General features: G+C 39.0%; 1 protein-coding gene across 1 annotated transcript in view; it reads right to left on the reverse strand.

Annotated features, from left to right (window-relative positions):
• EYA4 (EYA transcriptional coactivator and phosphatase 4) overlaps nucleotides 1-23,768 on the reverse strand; it is a 77,718-nt gene that overhangs the window by 48,100 nt on the left and 5,850 nt on the right. The window contains exons 3-7 of the mRNA XM_018567680.1: nucleotides 18,874-18,966; nucleotides 12,701-12,767; nucleotides 4,748-4,890; nucleotides 4,487-4,630; nucleotides 3,276-3,355 (exon numbers count right to left, since the gene is read on the reverse strand). Coding sequence (XP_018423182.1) covers nucleotides 3,276-3,355; nucleotides 4,487-4,630; nucleotides 4,748-4,890; nucleotides 12,701-12,767; nucleotides 18,874-18,966 — 527 coding nt within the window. The remainder of the gene's footprint in view (nucleotides 1-3,275; nucleotides 3,356-4,486; nucleotides 4,631-4,747; nucleotides 4,891-12,700; nucleotides 12,768-18,873; nucleotides 18,967-23,768) is intronic.

Raw genomic sequence — 23,768 nt, forward strand, 5'->3', positions numbered from 1 at the left:
TACAGGATGGGATATCAGACTTTTCCGATATAGCTAGCTACTTATTTGTCCCATTATCAGTTGTTCTCTAGGTAGTAAACAAGGATTTAAAAGAAGCTAAGAACCTGCAACATTAAAGCTGAACACCGGGCAGATACAAAAACACTGATTAATGCAGTTTGTATTATTTACTAAATATAGATATGCTTTTTTAAATGCATATAGTGTATGTACCTGAATGTGAGCCTCATGTAATCCCCTTTACAGCAGCACAACATTGGGAGAGGGAGAAGCAACACTTACGACCAATCAGGTATACTGCACACTGCTGTTCTGAGAAAGAACATGCTTACAGGAGGAGAAAACAGTGCACACAGAGGGGTGAATGGCTGCTGCTCCTTCACTATCCAATGAGGTAACCTAGCTATATTGCTTAAAGATGATTTCCAGGTATGACCCAAATTAACCCCCCAAACCTCCCTCTACACCTCCCTCTGAAGGGGAAACTCATGACAAGAGAGATCAGCAGGAGGCAATAGCTCAGTTCCTACGATATAAGCATGTTGCACAAGAACTACATATCTCAAGAGCTCTTTCCCTACAACGTTGTAGGCAGGCTCGTTGAAATCACGGCAGCAGCATTGTTTATCTGGTATAAAATTGCAAGTAGAGCGGGAGAGAGGGGCAGAGATAGGCGGAGTTCTTGCATTATGATCACCATTAAAAGATATGTCAACTATTATCCATTTCAGCTTAAAGCTGAACTCCAGGCAAACAGCTAAATATACAGATGAAATACATATGTGGGAGCTGTCAAAGTATGTCTATTTCTGCCCATCAAGTCCTGAGATTTATCCCATTCTGCCAGACCATGCAGCCATGTCTAGCAGGGGAGTAGACCTCTGCTGCAGTTCACACATATTGTAGTGACCTGTGTTGTACCATACAACGCAAGTCACTGCAAGGACACATAGAAAACAATTGTTTTCGATGTATTCCATTCACATCACAACACTGGTGTGATGTGTGGTGTGTTGCATTTTCATAAAATGCAAACATGCTGCATTGTATTGCAGCGTATTGAATGCCACCGCAGATTGCTCCACTGCAGGGACCTGAGTGCAGGGACCTGAGTGGAGTGTACACATTGAACACTCTACATAAAGTCGCAAAAAAAAAATTAAACAGTGACAAGTCCGGCAGTGTGCGATACAACGCACCCTGTTGAAGCTGCAACAAAGGCACTAGCCTGGTTAGAGCATTTTAACGGATGGGCTAGTGTGAACATGCCCCAACAGGTCTTTTTCCCACCTCCACCCTGTGACTATACAGTGAAAAGGGGAAGCAGCACACTGATGAGCTCATCTCTGTCACTCTTCCCTATCAGCATGCTTCTTGCACTGCAGCTCAGTGGCTCCTAGTGCTGCTTCTCCTTTGCCCTCTTGGAGATCTGCTGCATAGGAACTGCAAGAAGCTGATATCAAGTCAAATTCAGGTACTTTCACTACTCACATAAAAAAAATACATTCAAGGATCCTTCCTTATTCCTCTTTCCTTATTTTAACAAAAAATATTTCAGACACATTGGCATCAATGCACAGTCAGAGCTGTAAAGGAGGAAGACTGTTGGCAGTATTCATCACATAATCAGCATGCCAGGAAGATTGCTCAGTTATTATCTCATCAATGGTAAGCTGAATCACAATATGCAGTGGGCAATGTCGGGCTCTGGGCACCAAAAAACAAACCACATGGGTAATTATTTGACATATTTCACTAAACGTAGATGTAAAGGCTATGCAATCAAAACAAGAGTGCACAAAACATCATCTAAACTGTGTAACAGCATAGAGCAATTTTTGTGAATCATTCATTCACTAGCTTCTGCTATTATTATTTATTTGCTGCCATGTGACTGCTTCCCTTATATTTTCCAGGGATCAGGGCTGCCCTAGCAGCACTAAGCATCACCTACTCCCTGTGGCTGAGTATGGCGCAACTGCATGGGAGCAGTCAGCCTCCTCTACATTGATAGCATTAGGACATTGGAGGAAATGGCTGCAGTTTATTAAAATACAGCAGAGAGAAAAGTGACAACACTCTAGTAAATTCATCATCAGCTTTCATACAACATTGTCACCTCAACAGGAAGTGGTCCTAAAGTATTATTACTAGAAAAATCAACAGGTTTGCAGTATGTTGAAAACTTACTGCAGTGGTAACATTTCAAATAGGTCAATGAATAAATTGAGCTTTCACTCTTTGACTTTGGACAGTGCACTGTCCACAGAGGAAGTCAGGAAAAGAAACGCATCTGGGCGGCGCTTGGTGATGTCACTCCATAGGAATGAAGGAAGGAACACAGTAAGGTGCATACCAGCCAGAATGGTTTTTAAACGTTATTGTGTGAACACTCATTTTTTAATAATGTAAGTGCAATACTCTTTTCTTAATAAAGTTATTTTAACAAAAGCTACACTATGAGGACCATACATATCTTCACTTGAGCCCTGATAGGATACAAAGGGAGTGGCAGCATTACACAATGAACATAGAACTCCAGTGGTGAAAAGAGTTTGAAGCCAGATTAAGTCTAAAGCGCGATTACTGACCATGAAATAACTGATGAGTGCAACAGAGTGCAGCACGTGGGTGCAACACAAGAGGTTCACACTAAGAGCACATTGGAGACGGTTAGATTTAGGACTGAAGTGAATCACAGCTTTGGACAATTTGCACATGGTGGATTGGTTATCCATATATTGATTGAGCAACACTGATTAGATTTGTGTTATTTATAGATTTGGATTGAAAGATTGTATTTATGCACGGTTGATTAGGGGATTGATGAGAATGAGAATAGAAGTTATGATTGTTATACATATTGGGTTACGGTTATTTAATCGCATACAGTTTTAATAGGACTGTGGTGTTTATTAATATATACTCTTTGACTTTTGCCCACAGATACACTTTAGCATAGCTAAGAACACAAATAATATACTGTTAATGGAGAACTATGGGGTTAAGGCTTTTCCCCAAAGTTCTCCTTAAGGTAACGGGAGGACACAAACTAGCGTCCTCCCATCACCCTAAGCTCAGTATACCACGAGCTACAGCTCGCGGTATACTGAGACGCCGCAGCTGAAGCAGATCCTGACAATCATGTCTTGATCCGCCCAGCTGCGTGAGTGACAGCTGGCTCTGCCTATCTAGAGGTCTACAAACTCTGCTTCAAGACAGAACAGTTCTATTGATTCCCTGTTCAAAATGCATGACATCAAGTCATTTCTTACCTGTTGAGGACTACTAAAGTTGGTTGAATTTGAGACTGAGTTATTTGCATAAATACCAGATGATGGGGTAAAACTAGAACCTAAAAGAAAAATAATATCATACATTGACATCTGGTTTTTGGAATAGGTATAATAAAACATCAAAGACATAGTGAATACTGCAGTAAGTTATAACACTTTAATGTAAACATCGCAGAACATTGGAAGAAACCACAGTTTCACCCAGTCACCCATTTCTACCTTTGTAGAAGTGATTAACATTTATTGTGGTAATTTAGAGGTGCAGTGATGATGTATATGTGTGTACACATTCAAAATTTCCTCCACAGGAAACTCAATCTGACATGGGCGTCAGATTGTCTTGTAAAGCAGCTATCCCCTCCCTGTGAGTCATCATAACAAGATCACTGCACACCAGCTCTGCCTCTCTAGGTCACTCTGCACTGTTCAGGGGGCATTGCTACTATGAATATTAATGAATGGGGGAAAGCTCAGAGAGAGAGTTTGGTTTGCAAAGAGGAGCTTGTGCACGAGGGAAGCATAGCATTGTGGGAAATGTAGTTTTCAATGCCCTACATTGTAGTTCCCACTGTGCACCTATAATGCACAAAGACTGACAGCAGAGCACAGAGGTGGCCATTTCAAAAGAAGCCACGAGGAGATGAAGAGGAAAGATATCAAAAAAGGAGTTTCTGTGTTCATATACAGCAACTGCATATGCCTGCTTCATGTTCATGTTTTCTCGGTGTACATTGCTGGCATACATTTTTTTTTAATGGGCTTTAAACTAGAGCAACATGCATACCTCCCAACTATCCGTCATATGAAGGGACTATCCCTTTTTGGGAACTAAATCCCTCTGTGCCTTTTTCCTCAGTTGTCCATCTTTTTGATCTGATGTACAGATATCTATGAATAGGTTCTATTTAACTACCAAAAGTGTTATTTTGCACTAAAGTCTTTACCCTATCTCTTAAGTATCTTGTTTACTTTTTCAAAAAGTAATTGTAAAGGGAAAGTAATGGTGGAAAAAAAACAATTCTGGATTAAATCAATCATCTTTGGCCTAACTGGGAGCATCGCAGGGGTATGTCCATTGCCTAAATACATTGTGCTAGAAGATATCTCTTTTTTGCTCATGTCAAAAATGCATAATGCTCATGCATTATGTTACACAATAGATGTTTGCTCTGAGATTTTAGTTAGCATACCTGGCATCTGGTAGGAGTATGGGGTTTGGCCTGGCTGAGGTGTAGAAAACCCTGGGCTGTAGCTTAAGCAACCACTCTGAAGCGGAGACTGCGTTTGTGGAAGTCCACTTTCCGTTTTGATACCCGGAAGCATTACTCCCAGGTCTGCATGAGATAAACACATTTTGTAAGAGAAAGAGAGAGAGAGAGAGAGAGAGAGAGAGAGAGAGAGAATAAAGCTGCCAAAAGGAAATTGCAAACAATATATTAAGGCAAACATACCATAAGTTGGTAAGCTGTAAGGCTGTCCAGTCTGTGAGTATGCTGTGTAAACGGTGGGTTGTTGCATTCCAGAGTACTGGGTTTGACCAGCATAGGCTGACATAGTTTGAGCAGCTGGTGTTGATAGAATGTGAGGATAAGGCCTAAAGTATAAAAACAATTAAGGTTACTTTAAAGTATATTTAAAAAGAAAAATTTATTATATCACAGAGTGGTGAAATGTGGTGGCTGCATTAGTTATCTTCTTTTGGATTTTCCTTCCCTTTATCTTCACTTGGTGATCCTGCCAGCCATACACTTCCTGTCCCAGGTGACAATGCTCACTCACCATACAGTATTTATGAAGAAGCAACATTGTAGGACCGGAAGTTTGTTAGGACTTCAAAACACGCCCCTCCTCAACTCCATAACACAAGGGAGGCATTCTAACACACTTGCTAATAACACTAATAGCACTGCTTAAGATAACACAGCAGTGCTTAGGACTAGGACATCAATGGATTTCTGGGATGATTAATAGGTATTTTTTTGCACTTATCAAATAGATATAACAAAATTATTTTAATTACATTTTGAGTAACATGAAGCAAATAAGAGTTCATTGTTAGAGCTTACATGTTCCTTCAATTCATACAGTTTTAGCTATTTTCAGGATATTTGTATGTTGTTCAAAAAATGTTACATACATAGAGGGGAATTTCTCAAACCTGGAGCAGCTGTGCATGGCAACCAATCAGCCTCTCTCATTTTTCAAATCTTAACTGAACAAACTGAAGAGAGAAGCTGATTGGTTGCCATGCACGGCTGCTCCAGATTTTGTCTACTCTAAGATTTGAAAATTCCACCCCCTAGGGTTTATGTATAGAAGTATGCTAACTGGAACAAATTCTTGATGGCCTTAGCAATCCATTAAAAATAATTGTTCTATTTTTAGACCCAGACTACAGAAATAATAGATGGAAGCCAACTGGCTGCCATAGGAAATATGATATTTTCCTGTTAGCACACTCTTCATGCATAATCCCTCTTTTTCTTTTTGTCCTAAAACAAGAAATAATACTAATCCAACCAGCAAAGATATAAAATTTGCTAAAATATAACTATATAAACACCAAAATGTTAGGACAGCTCTAAATGATTTTGCTTATAGAACCAAACAAATTAAGTCTGTCAGCATTGCTTAAATCAAGGGTTGGCAACCTTGGCACTCCAGCTGTTGTGGAACTACAAGACGTATGAGGCACGGCAAGACTTTGGCAGCCACAGGCATGACTCTCAGAGGCAAAGGCATGATGGGATTTGTAATATCACCATAGCAGGAGTGCTGAGCCTACTGCTGGTTTAAATACTCATATATTTGCTCTTTTGCTAGAAATGAGAGTACTGGCATAAGGGTCACTATACACACAGGGGGGAATCTTTCAAAACTGCAGACAAAGAGCAGACAAAAGCTGTAGCAGCTGTGCATGGCAACCAATCAGATTCTCTCTTCTGTTTGTTCAGTTAAGATTTGAAAGTGAAAAAGAGAAGCTGATTGGTTGCCATGTACAGCTGCTCCAGTTTTCGTCTGCTCCAGTTTTGATAAATTCCCCTCTGAGTATATAGTCAAACATACAATTTATAAGTGCATGTTTGTAAAGGGTTATAATGCATATATTTTCTGACTTATTGTCCACGTATGTTTGCAAAGGTGATCATAATTCTGTTCAATCTATTTTCTAGATGAGTTCAGTCAATTCATAAAGACTCTGGGGGAAGGGGTGGATTAATAAAGGAATAGAGGCTATTCACTTTGCAAAGTGAATGTTTGTAAATAAGGTGAAGCTGTATTCACATTGAAAAGTGAACATTCACTTTGCTAAGTGAATAGTCTCTTTGAAATCATCTCTTTATGTCAATTTTCCCTAAACATTTTTTACACCAACCTTGACAAAACATACCATGTGATGTGGATCTTTATTTTTTTAATTTAAAGTGTTATACCAGTTTGGGATTTTTTTGGGGGGTGACAATCTGTCTACTTTTTTAACATTTTTTTACACTGTTACACTCGTCATGATGAAGACTTGTCATCATTCCATTTGAACATTTTATAACAAGTGCAAAAACAAGTGGTAATCAGCTACACAATCAAGTGATTTTTTTAATATGGGTACCCCAAGCCCTATAGAAGCACATATTGCAAGGGGTATTGAATGGTGGATCGCAGCCTTTTAAAGACTCACCCAATATTTTCATTTTTCTTTCCTGGCTGTTAACCTATCTTGGATGTTTTAAAACAGGCCCCATTTTTGCCTATAATTTCTGTTGGAAACTGGGCTAGCGTTTTCTTTTTTCTATGATTACAAGACTGGCTGATGTAGACAAGGCTAGAACACGGTCACTGGCTTTATACTATCAGTGATTCAGATTTTTGTTTAGTGCACTGTTGATGCCAATAGATCACTAGCAGGTGTCACGCCATAAGAATTGGCAGAAATCATATTGTGTATCCTCATCTGAATCTACTTTTATCCTCAACTTCTCTTGTAGAGCTTTCCTTAAGACAATACTGACCAGTGGCCTCTACAGGATCCAGCCAATGTTGCACACACTTTCATTGACAATAGTTACATTGATCTGTGTATCACTTCCATTATGCAGGGTACGAAGGGTATATTTTCCTAACCAAGAGATGAGAATATGTTTGTCCTGCCCCCACCATTCTCTGATGACAAATCAAAATGAGGAAGCCAGAAAATTATTACATTCTTAGTTTACATTATATACATGGTACTAACTTCTGTAACTGATATCCATTAGACTGAAAGAGTTTAAACTGTTGCTAATTACTTATTGCTACCTTCTGCCAATGCAGAACATTATTGTAATTGAATTAGCATAATTCTAAACTCTGCCAGGTATTAATTTTTTCTTCTTAACAACTTTTGTTTAAAAAAATGACTTGTGGATCTCCTAAAGCTTGGCCATTCAGGTTTGGGATATTATCCCTAGCAGAAACACAAAAGTGGCCAGGTCCCACTATGCTAATACCAATCCCTACGCCTTCAGCATTAGGGGTAGGATTGAGCCTACCCCTAATGCTGAAACATAAACCCCTAAAAAACAAAAAGGAAAAAAGGTGCCCTAAATGCTTCAAAGAGTACAAGTGGCCCTGTAAACCAGTCCTCTGGGGTTTTTTGACCCAGAGAATGAAAGTAAAATAAAAAACCAAGGCTGAATTTTGCATATATATTACAATATATATAACCAAAACATCCATCTCCTAATTTACCAATTCATTACAAAACTAATATGCCCAAAAGCAATTGTCAAAACGTTTGAATTTAATTTTCTTACTAAAAATTACAAGATTAATTCACACAGGTCCCATAGCTGCTCTTATATATCATACAATGTCATTAAAAAAAACACACATTTAAATCTAGCTCCTAATGTGAAAAAAATTGCTCATATTATATACATATTTAGGGAAATCCTTCTACTTTTTCCTAAGCCTGACCTCGTGAAGCTCTGAAACTGAGACTGTCTTACTAGAACTGGGACTGCACTGACAGAATCTATGCTTTGACTCAGTACATCAAGAAAAGTCTACATAGCAAGCAGTAAAGGGGGCTACAACCCTTAATAAATTGTATAAGCCCTTAATTATTATGACAAGACTACAGCCTAATGTACGGAATTTAAATAATTAACGTTGTGAATAGTATTATCTATCTTACTTTTTTTACACAAGCTCTTGGATCATTTGCCAATGCAAACTGCAATTTTTCTGAATTTTTTGCTATCATATTTAACCAGTTGACATCCGCGGTGTTAAACCCCCTTCCCATCCAGGCCATTTTTCAGTATTCAGCGCTGCAGTACTTTAACTGACATTTATTCCGTCATGCAGCGCTGTACTGAAATGAATTTTATACCCTTTTTTGGGGACAGATAGAGCTTTCTTTTGGTGGTATTTATTCACCACTGGGGGTTTTATTTTTTTACTATATTAAGGAAAAATTAAACATCAGTATATACAGATTCTTCTAATAGCATCAATAGACACAATATTCTGTAAGCTCAGTTATACATAAATACACATAGCAATAGAAATATATATTTGGTTGATAGTATCCCAGTAATACATAAGTCTATCATTTGATATTTGGTATTAAGTATTAAGCTTTCCTTACACTAGAGATGTCCATTGGTTTAGACACTGGCACCTACCAATTTGCCATTGTTCTGTTACTGATGCAGGTAGAAAAGACTTTCTTAAATAAGCCAAATCTAAGAGGGTTATTCACTAAGCTAGCTGAAGGATCAGCTGTAGCTCCGGGTGATCCTTTGGCTAGCTTCGGCCACCTGAGCCCTTCGGTTCAGAAGAAACGAAGGGCTGCTGTATGGGCTAGTCACTATAGCCCATACAGCTTCCGAAGCTGGCTGAGCAGCTCAGTCGAGCCGAAGGCATATGCTTTGGCTCGAATAAGCCGAAGTGAAACCCGAAGCAGGCCCAAAAGGACGCTAAACTGTCATCACAATGAGAGCTCGGCGGAGCCGCCATGATATCACGGCCGGCTCCGCTGAGCTATCATTAGCTCAGTGTCCCCTGGTTACCACGGAGGTACAGAGCAGAATAGCCGAGCCAAATGCCGCTCGACGGCATTCGGCTACTCACTCACTGCCGTTTGGCCCCTATGAGAATGAGGTTCGGCTCAGCTGATCCAGATGTTAGTTCGGCTGAGTTGAACTCCTTCTGCACTTCAGGTCGGCCGAACGTGCAGAGCATGTTCGGCCGACCCGAAGCCAGCCGAAGCAAGCCGATGTATGGCTGAAGTCAGCCGTATAAGCATGAAGTGAATAGCCGAACAGCATTCGACTCACTTCACTTCAGGTCGGTTATTCACAAGGCTGCCTTCAGCAGCTTTGTGAATAACCCTGTAAATGTATATTTGCACCTCTATACCATGCGCTGCCTGATCACTATAAGACAAGCAACAGATCCCAACATGTCTAGCAAACATTGGATAGCGTAGCATTCATTAATGTGTGGGAATAAGTATTGAGGAAGTCTTTTAGCATATTTGCAATTATATAACCTCACAAAATAGAGCAATGTATTTTGCTCATATGAAAAAAGTCAAGAGGGAAAGACACTATGGCTTTGGCTGCAAGAAAGGGCAGATTGTCATCATCAACAGAAAACCGGGCTATCTGTGTCCTATATTACAAGGAAAAAGGGACCTTCCTCAATGTCAGTACCAATGAAATAATCTATGTGTTTAGAATGCAAGCAAAAGCTTTGTTTCAAAGTCAGGTTTCAAAGCCGATGATATAACCAATTGCTCAAAACACTTCAATATTAATGGAGGAGATTCCAGAGGTAAATAAATAATTTACTTGCAGCTCTGTAGCATGTGACTGATTATCTGCATTGCCATATTACTCTTTTTTCACTTTACTAAATTGAAATAAATGGAAATAATACCCACAACTACACCCTTTATATTATCCATTCTAAAGAAAAAAAAAAACTAGTTTTAAAATAGATGCCGATGAGACCCTCATGTCACTGGCCTAACTTTCATCAATAGTCTATCTCCTCCTCCGCAACCTTGTCAAAAACAAAGGGGTCTATTCACGAATCTGCCGAAGGATCTAGCCGTAGCTTCGGCCGATCCTTCGGCTAGCTTCGGCCCCAGGACCCCTTCGGTTCAGTAGAACTGAAGGGGTGCTGTACGGGCTATTCACTATAGCCCGTACAGCTCCCGAACCTGGCCAAGCGGCTCAGTCGAGCCGAACGCATATGCATCGTCTCGGCTGAGCCGTGCTGAAAGCCGATCTTACGGTCGGCTCCAGCCACTTGCAGAGGGATCAGCGTCCCTGGTTACCTGCTAACCAGGGACACTGATCTTCAAACAGCTAACTCTCCCTGGCGCCCCGGGAGTCTCCTGCTCCCGGCCGCCAAGGAGGATACACTGCTGTGTCTTTTTTTTTTCTTTATTCTGACACGTAGCGATGTCAGAATTTAAAAAAAAGAAAAATAATGTTTTCCTATTGAAATGCATTGCTACATTACTATTGGCTATTTCAATTTGCAATAGCCAATAGTAAACTAGCATTGTACCCGCCCTCTGCTGCAGTTCTCCATCAGGTCCATCAGCAGAGGGCGGGTACAATGCTAGTTTACTATTGGCTATTGCAAATTGAAATAGCCAATAGTAATGTAGCAATGTATTTCAATGGGAAAAATGTTTTTTTGTTTCTTTATTCTGACATCGCTACGTGTCAGAATAAAGAAAAAAAAAGACACAGCAGTGTTTCTCTCCTGGCGGCCGGGAGAGTTTTTTTTTCTGTTTTTTTTTTAGGAATCTATTGGGTGGAGCTAGCTGTCACTGCTAGCTCCACACAATCGTTTTCTATTTACTTTTTTTAAACTTTTTTTTACTCTTTTTCTGTTCTGCTCGGGCCCTCTGAGGGACCGAGCAGAACAGCCGAGCCGAATGCCGCTCAGCGGCATTCGGCTATTCACTCACTGCTGTTCGGCATCTATAAGAATAGACCGAACAGCAGTGAGTAGCCTGCCGGAGGGTCGGCTCAGCCGATCCAGACGTTGGATCGGCTGAGTCGAACTCCTTCTGCACTTCAGGTCGGCCGAACATGCTGAGCAAACTGGTGCTATGTTACATAGATTGTGGTCCTCCTCTAAAGCACAATTACTTTGAGTTAAGATTTACAATCTAATGAATTTAGTTCTTGAGTGTAGTCTATGCAAATACCTGTTAGAAGCCCTACTTTATAATCCTATACATGATATCTGGTTCCCATGGATAACTTATTCCAAACTTAATGGTAGACACTTACAACTCAAACATGTGCACCACAAAACCCCCCTAAGGTTTTTTCGTTGCCCAACTCATCTGCCTATTTGCCGTTTTCTTATCTTTTACTACTCCTCTACCCTCACTTTCCTTTAAAATTATATTTATGGACCTTCACTATGCTCATGGATAATTTCCATCTGCTTCCTCCCTTAAACCATCACTGCACAAAACAGAATTACATACATACATTCTATGCCTCCATCATCCCTAAAGTGATGTTGCCAAACTATATATCACCAGCTGGTTGTGCTGCTGTTTAAATCTAGAAGAGCAGTTCCCAACCTCAGTTATACTGGAGAGCTGGGTGAAAGACGATTCCAAAAATGTTTTGCTGCAGCAGGGAACCCCAGTGGGTTTCAATCAGACCCATTCAAATCTTTGATGATAGTAAGATACGATATTCCTTGATACAATCTAATTAGAAAAACAAACCCGACAATATTTACATTTTTCATTTAAATTCTGAAAGAATCTAAATTACTTTTCTGAAGTTGATCCATGATCAAAAATGGTACGCTCGGAGAGGCATCATTATGCAGGAATTAAACACTGCCACTGCAAATTATTACAGATTGTGGGCAATAAAAAAAGACCAGATTGTCTAAAAAGAGATTAAACATAAAAACTACCATATCGTCATCAGTATTACTGAGTACTTTAATTTCCCATTAGTTTTTAAGAATCTTTATGCTTTAAAGTAACATGTTTGTACATACAATAAAAACATGTTTGTACCAGATCACTGTACACTACTAAGCTTTACCGTATTTCAGTTCATTAAAGGATTTATGGTTATACTACATACTGTGAAATTGCAACAGCTGTTAGATGCAGGAACAACAAACCTATCCTGCCAAGTTTAAGACCCAGATAGAGATTTTCAAATACAAAGCACATCTTTCACTAATGCTATACACCAAATACATACATTTTTGCTGCAGATTACTGAACATTTTTAATGATTTTTTTATATTATAAAAAAAAAGCTGCTCAGCTGCCAAGGAGACAGCCATACATAAATTGTTCCTATATTTAACAAAACAACATACAGGTTTCCCTATAAGTTAAATAACTTGTCACTTACTTAGAGGGGTAGAGCTGAGGCGAGTACTGGTGTGCTGATCTTGGACTGTAGCCACTGCTTGTGATTACTGTAAAATATAAAACACACTTGAAAAACTTTGCACCATAAATAACTTGCATTCACGCTATAACAGCTTTAACATCGATCATAAATGCTGACAAAATGAATTATTTTAGTGTAAAATAAGACTACAAAGTGTGGAAGTATTTGGTACAGAATTAAAACTATATATTGGCAACTGCAAACTCTCGGAGGTAGCTCAGCAGTCGAGCAGTCAAGTTCGAAGTTCTAAAAATACATTTGCAGTGGATAGGTAAAGTCTCACCCATCCTATTTCTCAGAATGTCACAGTCAGATTAATTTAGTGAGCTCAACATTGTCATGCAACATAACTCCAAATGATATCTGGTTAGTAAGAGTGATTTGTATTAGGCAGTGCATTTTTCTTAGTTTGAATTTTCTTTGCAAATACTGACTGCAAGAGTGGAATTGAGGTTCAGCATCATCGACTTCTTAATCATTCTGCTGCTGTTCAACATCTTCTCGACATGGCATCCTAAATGTCTATCCTATGTGGACTTATTCCAAAGTTAGTGCAGAAGTTTTTATTTTCCTTAACCATCTGTCTCTATCAAGACAGATGCATGCCAAATATACATTCTGCATAATGGTGAACCCATCCCTTCATAGGAAATCCATAGAGAAAACATACAGGGTAATGCAAGGCCATCTACTCATGTTTCACTTTGAAAATGATTAATGTAAGACACACTAGTGGAGCAAATGTGAACAAACACAATTAAAGTTTTCTAGAGGTTAATGAAATATAAATCCAGATTGATATAAATTAATCAGGCATAGCGTTTATAAGAACGGATATGTGGCTTTAGCCCCTTTTTACTTTTTAAATAAAGTCTATATAAAGGTAAAACTTTTTTTGTTTGGACAGAATATTGAAGGGTTAGACCAAGGGTCTCAAAGTACCGGCCCGCGAACCGGTACTATGTGGCCCGCAGCCAGCTGACAAGTCAGGCACACGGTCACGGACCACGTACCTGACTTGCGGGAGCAGCTACACGGTCTGCATCTCTGTCGGATGCAGGCCGCAGAGCTGCTCCTGTCAGCTTCGGCCGGAGCTCTGACAGTTCTGAGCTCCTGCCAAACGGTTCGATTAGTGAGGTCTGCACTAGACCGTACTAATCACCACTGGATCACCAGGGAATGATGTGCCTCCTCCCTGCAAAGATGCAAGCAGGTGAAGGGGCTTGAGAGGTTTATTATTATGTGTGCTGGAGGCTTGGAAGGAAGGGAGGGAGGGGGGAAGTTTATTATTATGTGTGCTGGGGGCTTGGAAGGAAGGGAGGGAGGGGGGAAGTTTATTATTATGTGTGCTGGGGGCTTGGAAGGAAGGGAGGGAGGGGGGAAGTTTATTATTATGTGTGCTGGGGGCTTGGAAGGAAGGGAGGGAGGGGGGAAGTTTATTATTATGTGTGCTGGGGGCTTGGAAGGAAGGGAGGGAGGGGGGAAGTTTATTATTATGTGTGCTGGGGGCTTGGAAGGAAGGGAGGGAGGGGGGAAGTTTATTATTATGTGTGCTGGGGGGTTGGGAGAGGGGGAGAATGTATTATTATGTGTGCGAGGGGGTATTGGAACAGGGGGGAGCGTATTATTTTATGTGTGCAGGGGAGCTTGGAACGGGGGGGAGGGAAGGGGAGTGTATTAGTGTGGGGGGATTGTATTTTTCTGTGTGTGTATATTAGGCCCCATTCACACCTATATTTCAGGTCTGATTAGGGATTCCTGTATCACAAACTTGCGTATTCCTGCACAGGAATCCCTAATCTGGCGTTTACATGCAGCAACTGTCACCCATTCAAGTTAGTGATCAGGTGACACTCGCTGGATTTAGATGCCTGCATACCGCATGTAATCGTATGTGATATGATTACACGCAGTTACAAAAACAATCACTCTCCCCGGATACATGATTGTGTATCCAGGAAGAGTGATTGATTCCTAACTGCATGTAATCCTTTTACATACGATTACATGCGGTGTGCAGGCATTTACATGCAGCGGCTGTCACCTGATCATTAACTTGAATGGGTGATAGTTGCTGCTTGTAACATGTGCAGACATTAACACTGGTACCGTATATAGTAGCGGCCCCCACGGGACTAAAACACTTGTCCAGTGGCCCCCGAGTAAATTGAGTTTGAGGCTGCTGGGTTATACCCTCTTGGTTTTTTTGTGTTTTTCTTTTTAACTGTTGTCTTTGTCTCAGCTTAGCTGGGGAGTGTAACAAACATCCCTTTTCGGTCCAGAGCAGTTATGGATGGGGTTTACCTGTCACCTAGACTCTGGTGTTTTATGGAATAGGGTAGTGGTAGATCTGTGTAGCAGTAGGCAGAGGGTTTCGAACTGGCCACATCCTTGTTCCCACCTGGGGTATAATTAAAATCTTCTCTTGGAAATGTGTGATGTGGTGTGTGTGTGTGTGTAAAACTGGCAATACACTAATAGATTTCTCTATCCATGCTAAACAGCATAGATGGATGAATCTTCGGATTATTGAATATCTGGCAGAATACCCGAAAAGTGACTACAGCTGATTGACTACAGTAACTGTTTATCCAATAATTTTTGGCCAGGCTGCTTTGCCAAAAGTCAATTGAGCAATCAACTTTTATTGAGCCGGCGGAGCCGCCCACTGTTAAACGTTTGGCTGAATCAGCCAAAATGCTAACAGTGTATGGGCAGCTTGCATGCAGGCTGTTCTTAAACAGCCTGTAGGTCTAAGCGGATCCAAAAGGTCTCATATCTAGTCATGTGGTATAAACTAGACTATGCTGACACAGATGCCATTGGAGGGAAAGCTCCCTTGTTTTGTGTTTTATGCACAGTCTGCATATTGTATATACAGTCTTTAAATGCACTTTGACATTTGAACTATCACCCGGCAAACTATACACTTGAAGCTAATCATTACAGGAGATTCCTCCCTCTATTAGTCCAGGTTATCGTTGTTGCCCTACACAAAAAGTGAGGGGAAATCCAAAATTCTAGAGTTGTCACCAGAGCGAGAGTAATGGTAAATCACCCAAAGGAACAAATGTTCCAGTGACAACTGTCTGTAATGGGAATTACCCTCACATTTCCTCTCATTTCCTATGGCAGCTTCAGAATAGGTAGTGAAGGGAAATCTCTTTATGACAGAGTTTTCCACAGAGACAGTAAAAAAATAAAACTAACAGGGGTTTTTGTAAGTAATTGAGCACAAAACCCTATTCTTCCATATTATCCCTTCCTCCTCCTTATGTTTAGGAAGCCTCTGCACCAAATGCTATACCAAAATTTTGCAGTGTCTAAAAAATATAGGGACACTTGTTTTGAAGGTGCACCTATTATCCATTGAATATTCCATCAATATATTAGAGAGGAGTGGCAATTATTAGTAGTGGACCAGTTGTAGACTAGGGAAGACCTGTCTTTCCAAAATTTGCTTCAATCATACTTAAAGTGACCCTGTCACTGATTTAAAAAAGAGTATTCATGATTACATCATGACCCATTTCTGAAATCTTTTTTCTCTAGCACAGTAAAGCCATTGACAGAATCTTCACTGCACAACACATTTCTGGGTGTGTTGGATGCCTGGTGCCCCAAAACGTGCTGTGGTTTCACATGATGTAGGAACCGATGGGTGGTACCACAGTGCATACCAGGGGACCAAGCATCTGACACATCCAGAAGTATTTGATATGCTAAAGATTCAAGGAACAGACAGCAAGATGGGTAATTATAAATGGTCTTCTGTTGCAGGGTGACAATTATTTACTTCTTCGTTGGTATAAGCAAAGTATTTATGACAGGTCCAATATCATTATGCAACCTGAATTCACTACATTCCAAAGCAGTCATGAGATCTGATATAGCTATAGTTATAGCTTATAGCTGTCAAATATTTTTTATTGCCAATGGCTACAAAACAGATGGACCTAAGAGTAAGCTTGCCATACATTGTACATTTTAAAATGAAAGCAGCAAATATCAACTCTTTCTATGTAAGTGGAGCATGACCCCACTCCTTTCTATCTCTTAGTGCTCTATATTTGTCAATAAGGTAAAGTTTAAGTTATGAAAAAATCAAGATCTCCTTGTAGCTATCTCCAGTTATTAATAGTAATGAATGCCTATATTTAGTGATGATTTTGACATGTGGTTCTTTCACTGATGGTAACCTCTGCCTATACACTGTTCGGTTTGTTTATATATAGTATATTCTGCATTAATACTCCAAGCACAGAGGACTACATAATTACTAGGGAACTGTTATACTAGCTTCTATTATGTAGATGAAGTCATGCCAGGCAACCTGTACACATCTGGTGGCAGAAAACAATATTTACAAACTCACTACTGTTGACTCTTATCGTATTCACATAGAGACAAATTGTCCACTATGATAATGCTAATCAGCCATCATTTCTCTTGTAGTCTATAGACAATGTTCACCTTGCTGAATGGGTTAAATAGCAGACCACAAATAATACTGATATATATATATGTATTCCTCGGTTACCGATTTACAAACATTCAGAGACAATGTCAATGACTGCTATTTATTTGTCCTATATGGCACTCCATTGATAAAAAGTAGAAATGTTTTCCCAACACAGGGGTTTTATAACAACATCTGAATATTTGTTTAATTTTATATTCCACAAACACATTATAATGAATCTGCCCAACATAGCCTTTGTACTTGTCTCCATTCAGCCTTTATTGCAAGGAACCGAACATCTTAGTAGCCTAGGCAGCCTTGAATATCGTAGTGAAATTGGATGGCTTATATTGAAACTTAGGGGTCTATTCACGAAGCTGCCGAGGGCAGCCAAAGCAGAACAGAAAAAGAGTGAAAAAAGTGAAAAATGTAAATAGCAAACGATTGTGCGGAGCTAGCAGTGACAGCTAGCTCCGCCCAATAGTTTCCTATTGTCCGGCAACTGCATTTCCAGAAGATCAAGCAAGCTTATCAAATGCAGTGGATACATCCTCATAGTACTGTAATGCCTTGCTAGATGTTTCCCAAATGAGTGATAAATAAATGATACACAGACACTTTGGTCACAGCAAAAAGTTGAGATATTCTGGTCTAAAGCTCCTAAAAATTGAGAATGCTCTTTCATAGAAGAATACCTAAGCAATTCTAGAATTTCCTTTTATAAAAACATTAATATTTTTACTAAAATAGTTGAATCATTAAAATAACAGCATAAACATACAGTATGTATGAATGACTAATAACATTCACAATTACAAGTGTAAATGTTTGCACAAAAAGCTAAGGAATCTATAGTAAATAGTTTGGAAGTGCAGCCTATTGTTCTGTGTCAGCTTTCATAAAAAGGAGTTAGCAAAATATGTGTTGGTAATTTTGCTGTCAACAATTCCTGCACAGAAAGCCAACTGCGTGTTTGAAAACATAGGTTCCCATTATCCCACCCTCATTATGAATATTTTAGTTTCTTGTTATCTATTCAACATTTTACGCATTTATACATGGCTGCTTTTAAAACTCTTTTACATAATTTATTAAAATTTAGTAATTATGTGTAATTGTCCTTCAGTGTACTCGTTAGACATACAGAACATGTATGATGCTTTGTGATGTCTGATTTTCAAACCTCTGGGAGCATTTGCCAACACACAGTTTCTGCCAAGAGGTTATGAGCCATCTATCAACCATATATTACATTAGGTTTAACAAGGTAAAATTACTATTTTTTTGTTAAGTGGTATCCATTAGGCCCATAGCCACAAACCTCTGGATATCCTGTGTAGAAAGTGTGACACATTCACAGCATGAAAAGCCATCTCAATTAAATGTATGACTTAACAGTAAAATAAATGACATGTGCACAGAACAGCAGACACACGACTAAGTTGTTAACTTTCGAGCCTACTGAACTCTTAACCATTAAAGATTTATGATTGATAACTAATTGCCGGCATGTACAGGCATGGATATTTGGATGACTTCCACTTTGAAAAGTTCACTAAATTTAACAAGATTGTTGCCAAATTTGGGATTTCAGGGGATGTGCCTATTAGGCTGGATTACACATTTTCTGCTTCTTTCGTGTGTGTAATATGTTATCAGATTGCTTTACCTGACCCAGTAAAAGTGTCAAGCGATCCATCTCCAGTTGTTGTGGTGGTTTCATTGCTGTTCATTGGCTCTGTTTTGACTGCAAGAAGAGACACTACATAGAAGAATAAGCAGACATAAGATTTGTCGTCTAAACTTACAAAATAGGCCTCATGCCATCTTCAAGCAGAAACAGCCAAAAGTGAATGTTCATGCAGCAGAACAAATAAAAAAATCCCTGGTAAGTGTAGCAAGTAATAAAAGTGGATAAGGCAGACATGCTATTAGAAATGCCTTATTACAAGATCTGTTCAGTCTAACATTTGGGTAGCCAAACTAAGGCCATGTAATAAGAGAGTACCCTTTCTAAGTCATAGATCTCTTTAGCATTGTTAATGCAATAAACAGTCACAATAAGACATACAACCGCATTAGCTTTAGAAATGACTGAACATCATGGACTTCTGTCAGCCTTACTATGTTACTATAAAGTGAATGAATAATTCTACATGGGGACATATAGAATAAATAAATTATGATTATCCATGAGTTCCAGCTTTGGCATTCTATGAATATACAAAATCATGGTTTTAGGATGTTCCATACCATATGCATAAAGGTTAAGTGAACACTTTACTGGGGATACATGTTCTTTTTTCAGCAATGAAATGCTTGTTAAGCAACAAGCCAACCACTGTAGATCTGTGCAAAATAGCGGGGAGTGTTTGTCCCATCCCCCCAACACAATAGTTGTGTTGCTTTCACTTTCCTTGTAAAAGAATAGAATGTAACATAAGTATTACCATATGACGTAATGGAGATTATCGCACCAAGTAATTGTAGCGCTGCTGGTTTATATTTGCATTTATTAAAGTGTATACTGTACGTATAGGAAAAACTTCTCCAGTTTTGGATGGAGTAAGAAAATATAAAAAAACTTGTGAAAATGTATTTTTCACTGTGTGTGTCCACTTAGGAGGATTTCCCTTTGCTTACTCTTTTGAAGATACAAGAAGTGAGAGGAAATCTTTTAAAAGTGAGGAGAATCCCTCTCTTAGATGATTATTACCAAAACAGGTGTCTCCAATGGAAGATTTCTTCTTAGCTCTTGTTCTGGTAACAGGTTTACATTTCTGGATTACCTATCACTTTCTGTCTTGATTAAATAGAGAGGGTGAATCTGCCAAGTGAGGACACAGACAGCAAAAAATATTGACTCACTCTAGACCAGGGGTGGCAAACTCAGGCCCTCCAACTGTGGTGAAACTACAAATCCCATAATGCATCTGCCTCTGCGAGTCGTGCCCGTGGCTGTGAGAATCTTGCAAAGCCTCAAGGGACTTGTAGTTCCACAACAGCTGGAGGGCCGGAGTTTGCCACCCCTGCTCTAGACCATTTGAGAAAGCTGTGGTTATGCAACAAATACGTCACAAATAGGTGTTTTTGTGACGCATTCTGCATGCACTAGGTGACAAGCCTTTATTGCATACCTCTTGGAACTTTATGTGAACTAGTTATCTCTATATGCACTTGCATATGTGCAAGTTTGCTAGTGACTGCTACTTGTGTTATATCTTGAGACCGTCTCATATCCTTGGAGGATGTTAGCGAACGGATTACAATCTATGCAAATCCGGGCAGCTAAAACTGAGTGCGAAAAGCATATCGCCGCAGATAGTAAAAAGAACCCCCAAAAATTTTACCAATATATACACAGGAAAAAGGTGAGAAAGGAGCAGATAGGCCCAATAAAGGATGAAAGCGGGAAGCTAGTCACAAACGACAAGGAGAGGGCCGAAGCGCGGAACGCTTTTTTCTCCTCAGTATACACTCAGGAGAGAAACGGGTTTGACACACATGATAAAACTCCCAGTTTAACTCAAAATATACTCCAGTGGTTGACGGAAACCGGGATACAACAAAGACTTAAAATGCTCATTAATTGCAAGAACTTGCGCTATTGGAAATTGAGAATGATAAGATATATATGATATTAAAAATGATATTAAAAATATAAATAGAATTGATAAATAGTGAAGGATAGTTTTTCTAAAAGGGTATGGGAAGCGGCTGGACTAAAGGCACTCAGCCCTTAATAGGATGTGTATTTTTAGAATGTACAGCGCTAGCCCTCCTTTAGACAGAGATGTAAGAAATCAAACGTTTAAGATCAAGGTTTGAGGTAGGCAATTGAAGCTAAAAAATCAAACATTCAGTGCAGGGGTGTATCGCAAAGGCTCAATAATTTAGATTAAATCTATGTGAATGGTTGTGTATAACAAGTGATCAAAAGATGTATGAAATTTATCTAATAAATGTTTAAAAAGCTGTGATAATTGTATCAAGTGTGAATAAATATATATATTAAATGGTGAATAAACAATGTGTAACCATTTAAATAAACTGAAATAAGATGAAATAAACTTCTATCAATGTATCCGTGAATAGTCCAAATCTTTTGTAGTTTTTCAAGTCTTTAAAAATCCATAAATGTAAGACACTTCCACAACGAAAATTCAGTGTAATAATGTGTTCAACGAAAATCCAAACTTCCACAGTGAAAAATCAGTACAATAATGGATCCAACACAAATCCAAAAAACAGAAGAAAAAATGAAGAAAAAATGAAGAAAAAAAGTGGAGAAGATCCCCTCAAGGGAATGCACTCACCAGACCAGAAGATGTTAAACATGTTTGTTTCATCAAGGTAAGCCTGGAGCTCCGTCCTAGATTTCCACGCTGGGTCAGGTTTCAGGGAAGGAAAGGTCTCCCGTTTACCCGTGGTGTTTAAAAGGAGTATCCTCGTATTTTAGGGGTCCTTCCGGTGGGATATCCAATCACATAATAGTAGAAATAAAACATACGCTCATAGCGTAATAAAACCCAGGTTTATTAAGAACATACAAGTTAAAACGAGCGCTCAAAAATATTGTTTAAAAAATCCGGCTGGTCACTTTAGGCGTGATTCCTTTAGACTGGATCAAATGACGTGAAAAATAGGCCCGCCCCCGACGCGTTTCGTCACACAGACGTTCTCAAGGGATAGCAGGTCTGTCCCTTGAGCATGACCTGCTATCCCTTGAGAACGTCTGAGCGTATGTTTTATTTCTACTATTATGTGATTGGATATCCCACCGGAAGGACCCCTAAAATAAGAGGATACTCTGTTTAAACACCACGGGTAAACGGGAGACCTTTCCTTCCCTGAAACCTGACCCAGCGTGGAAATCTAGGCCGGAGCTCCAGGCTTACCTTGATGAAACAAACGTGTTTAACATCTTCTGGTCTGGTGAGTGCATTCCCTTGGGGGGATCTTCTCCACTTTTTTTCTTCATTTTTTCTTCTGTTTTTTGGATTTGTGTTGGACCCATTATTGTACTGATTTTTCACTGTGGAAGTTTGGATTTTCGTTGAACACATTATTACACTGAATTTTCGTTGTGGAAGTGTCTTACATTTATGGATTTTTAAAGACTTGAAAAACTACAAAAGATTTGGACTATTCACGGATACATTGATAGAAGTTTATTTCATCTTATTTCAGTTTATTTAAATGGTTCCACATTGTTTATTCACCATTTAATATATATATTTATTCACACTTGATACAATTATCACAGCTTTTTAAACATTTATTAGATAAATTTCATACATCTTTTGATCACTTGTTATACACAACCATTCACATAGATTTAATCTAAATTATTGAGCCTTTGCGATACACCCCTGCACTGAATGTTTGATTTTTTAGCTTCAATTGCCTACCTCAAACCTTGATCTTAAACGTTTGATTTCTTACATCTCTGTCTAAAGGAGGGCTAGCGCTGTACATTCTAAGAATACACATCAAATACTATGTAACTATGTAACTATGCAGCCAATTTTTGGGTAATCCAGAGCTTCTACTGTTTCTCATGGTTTCAAGCATTTCTTCACTGCTATAGATTTACTTATATTGGCTCTTTTCCTACATATGAAGGCAGGACAGTTATATGCTGCTGAATACTGTTTTTTTAGAACCTTATCTGAAATATTTACCTTTATAAATGCTTGCTAATGTGCCTAAATATAGAGAGTATTGGTGACTGGTGCCTGTTAATTTCTGAGAAAGCCTCATATCCCTGGAGGATTGTAGCGATCACTGGATTACAATTTACTTAGCTATTCTTCTACATGGTCTCTAGCATCTCTACAGTGCTATTAACTTGCTGATATTGGCAACTGATTTGCATGGTCTCAATCATTTCCACAGAGCTATTTATTTAATAATGATGACAATTTACCTGCTTGTCAAGGCAGAACAGTTATATGCTGATAAATATTTTGCTCTTTTTTTGATCCTCTGGAACAGGCAGTTGAATATACATACACGTATATGTGTGTGTTTTTTATATCTATATCTATCTATCTATCGATCGATCGATCGATCGATCGATCAATAGATAGATTTATTTATTTTGTTTAGGCTTTCTGTATGTGATGAGCCTTCAGTGGGTTTATTTGGGAATACACTTTCTGAATCACAAGTAGATGTTCTCATCAGTGAAGTATCTCATCAGTGAAGTATCAACAAAAATAATTTGGAAAGATTGGGCCACTGTAGCAATGTCTGGATTTAAAAAAAGTGAAGGATTTGTATGTAGTATACTTTTTTTTAACATAGTACAAACATTCAAGTGTTCTTAGTCAATACTGCCTTTATTTGTCTTTTAGGGGCCTATTTATAAAGACTGCGGTTTTCACTCTTTACACACTACAGGGCATTGGTACACCACATTGAACTGATATTTTACATTTGATTTAAAAAATGCAGAGTACAGTGTTAAACCTAGCGGGACCTTTTCTGTATAATACTGCAGGCAAGACATGTGCATAAGTGAAGAGTCCTATCACATGACCTATTTTTAAGGTTCAATTA

The sequence above is a fragment of the Nanorana parkeri genome, unplaced genomic scaffold (assembly GCF_000935625.1).
Source record: "Nanorana parkeri isolate BGI_ZX_2015 unplaced genomic scaffold, ASM93562v1 scaffold1082, whole genome shotgun sequence".
NCBI lineage: Eukaryota > Metazoa > Chordata > Amphibia > Anura > Dicroglossidae > Nanorana > Nanorana parkeri.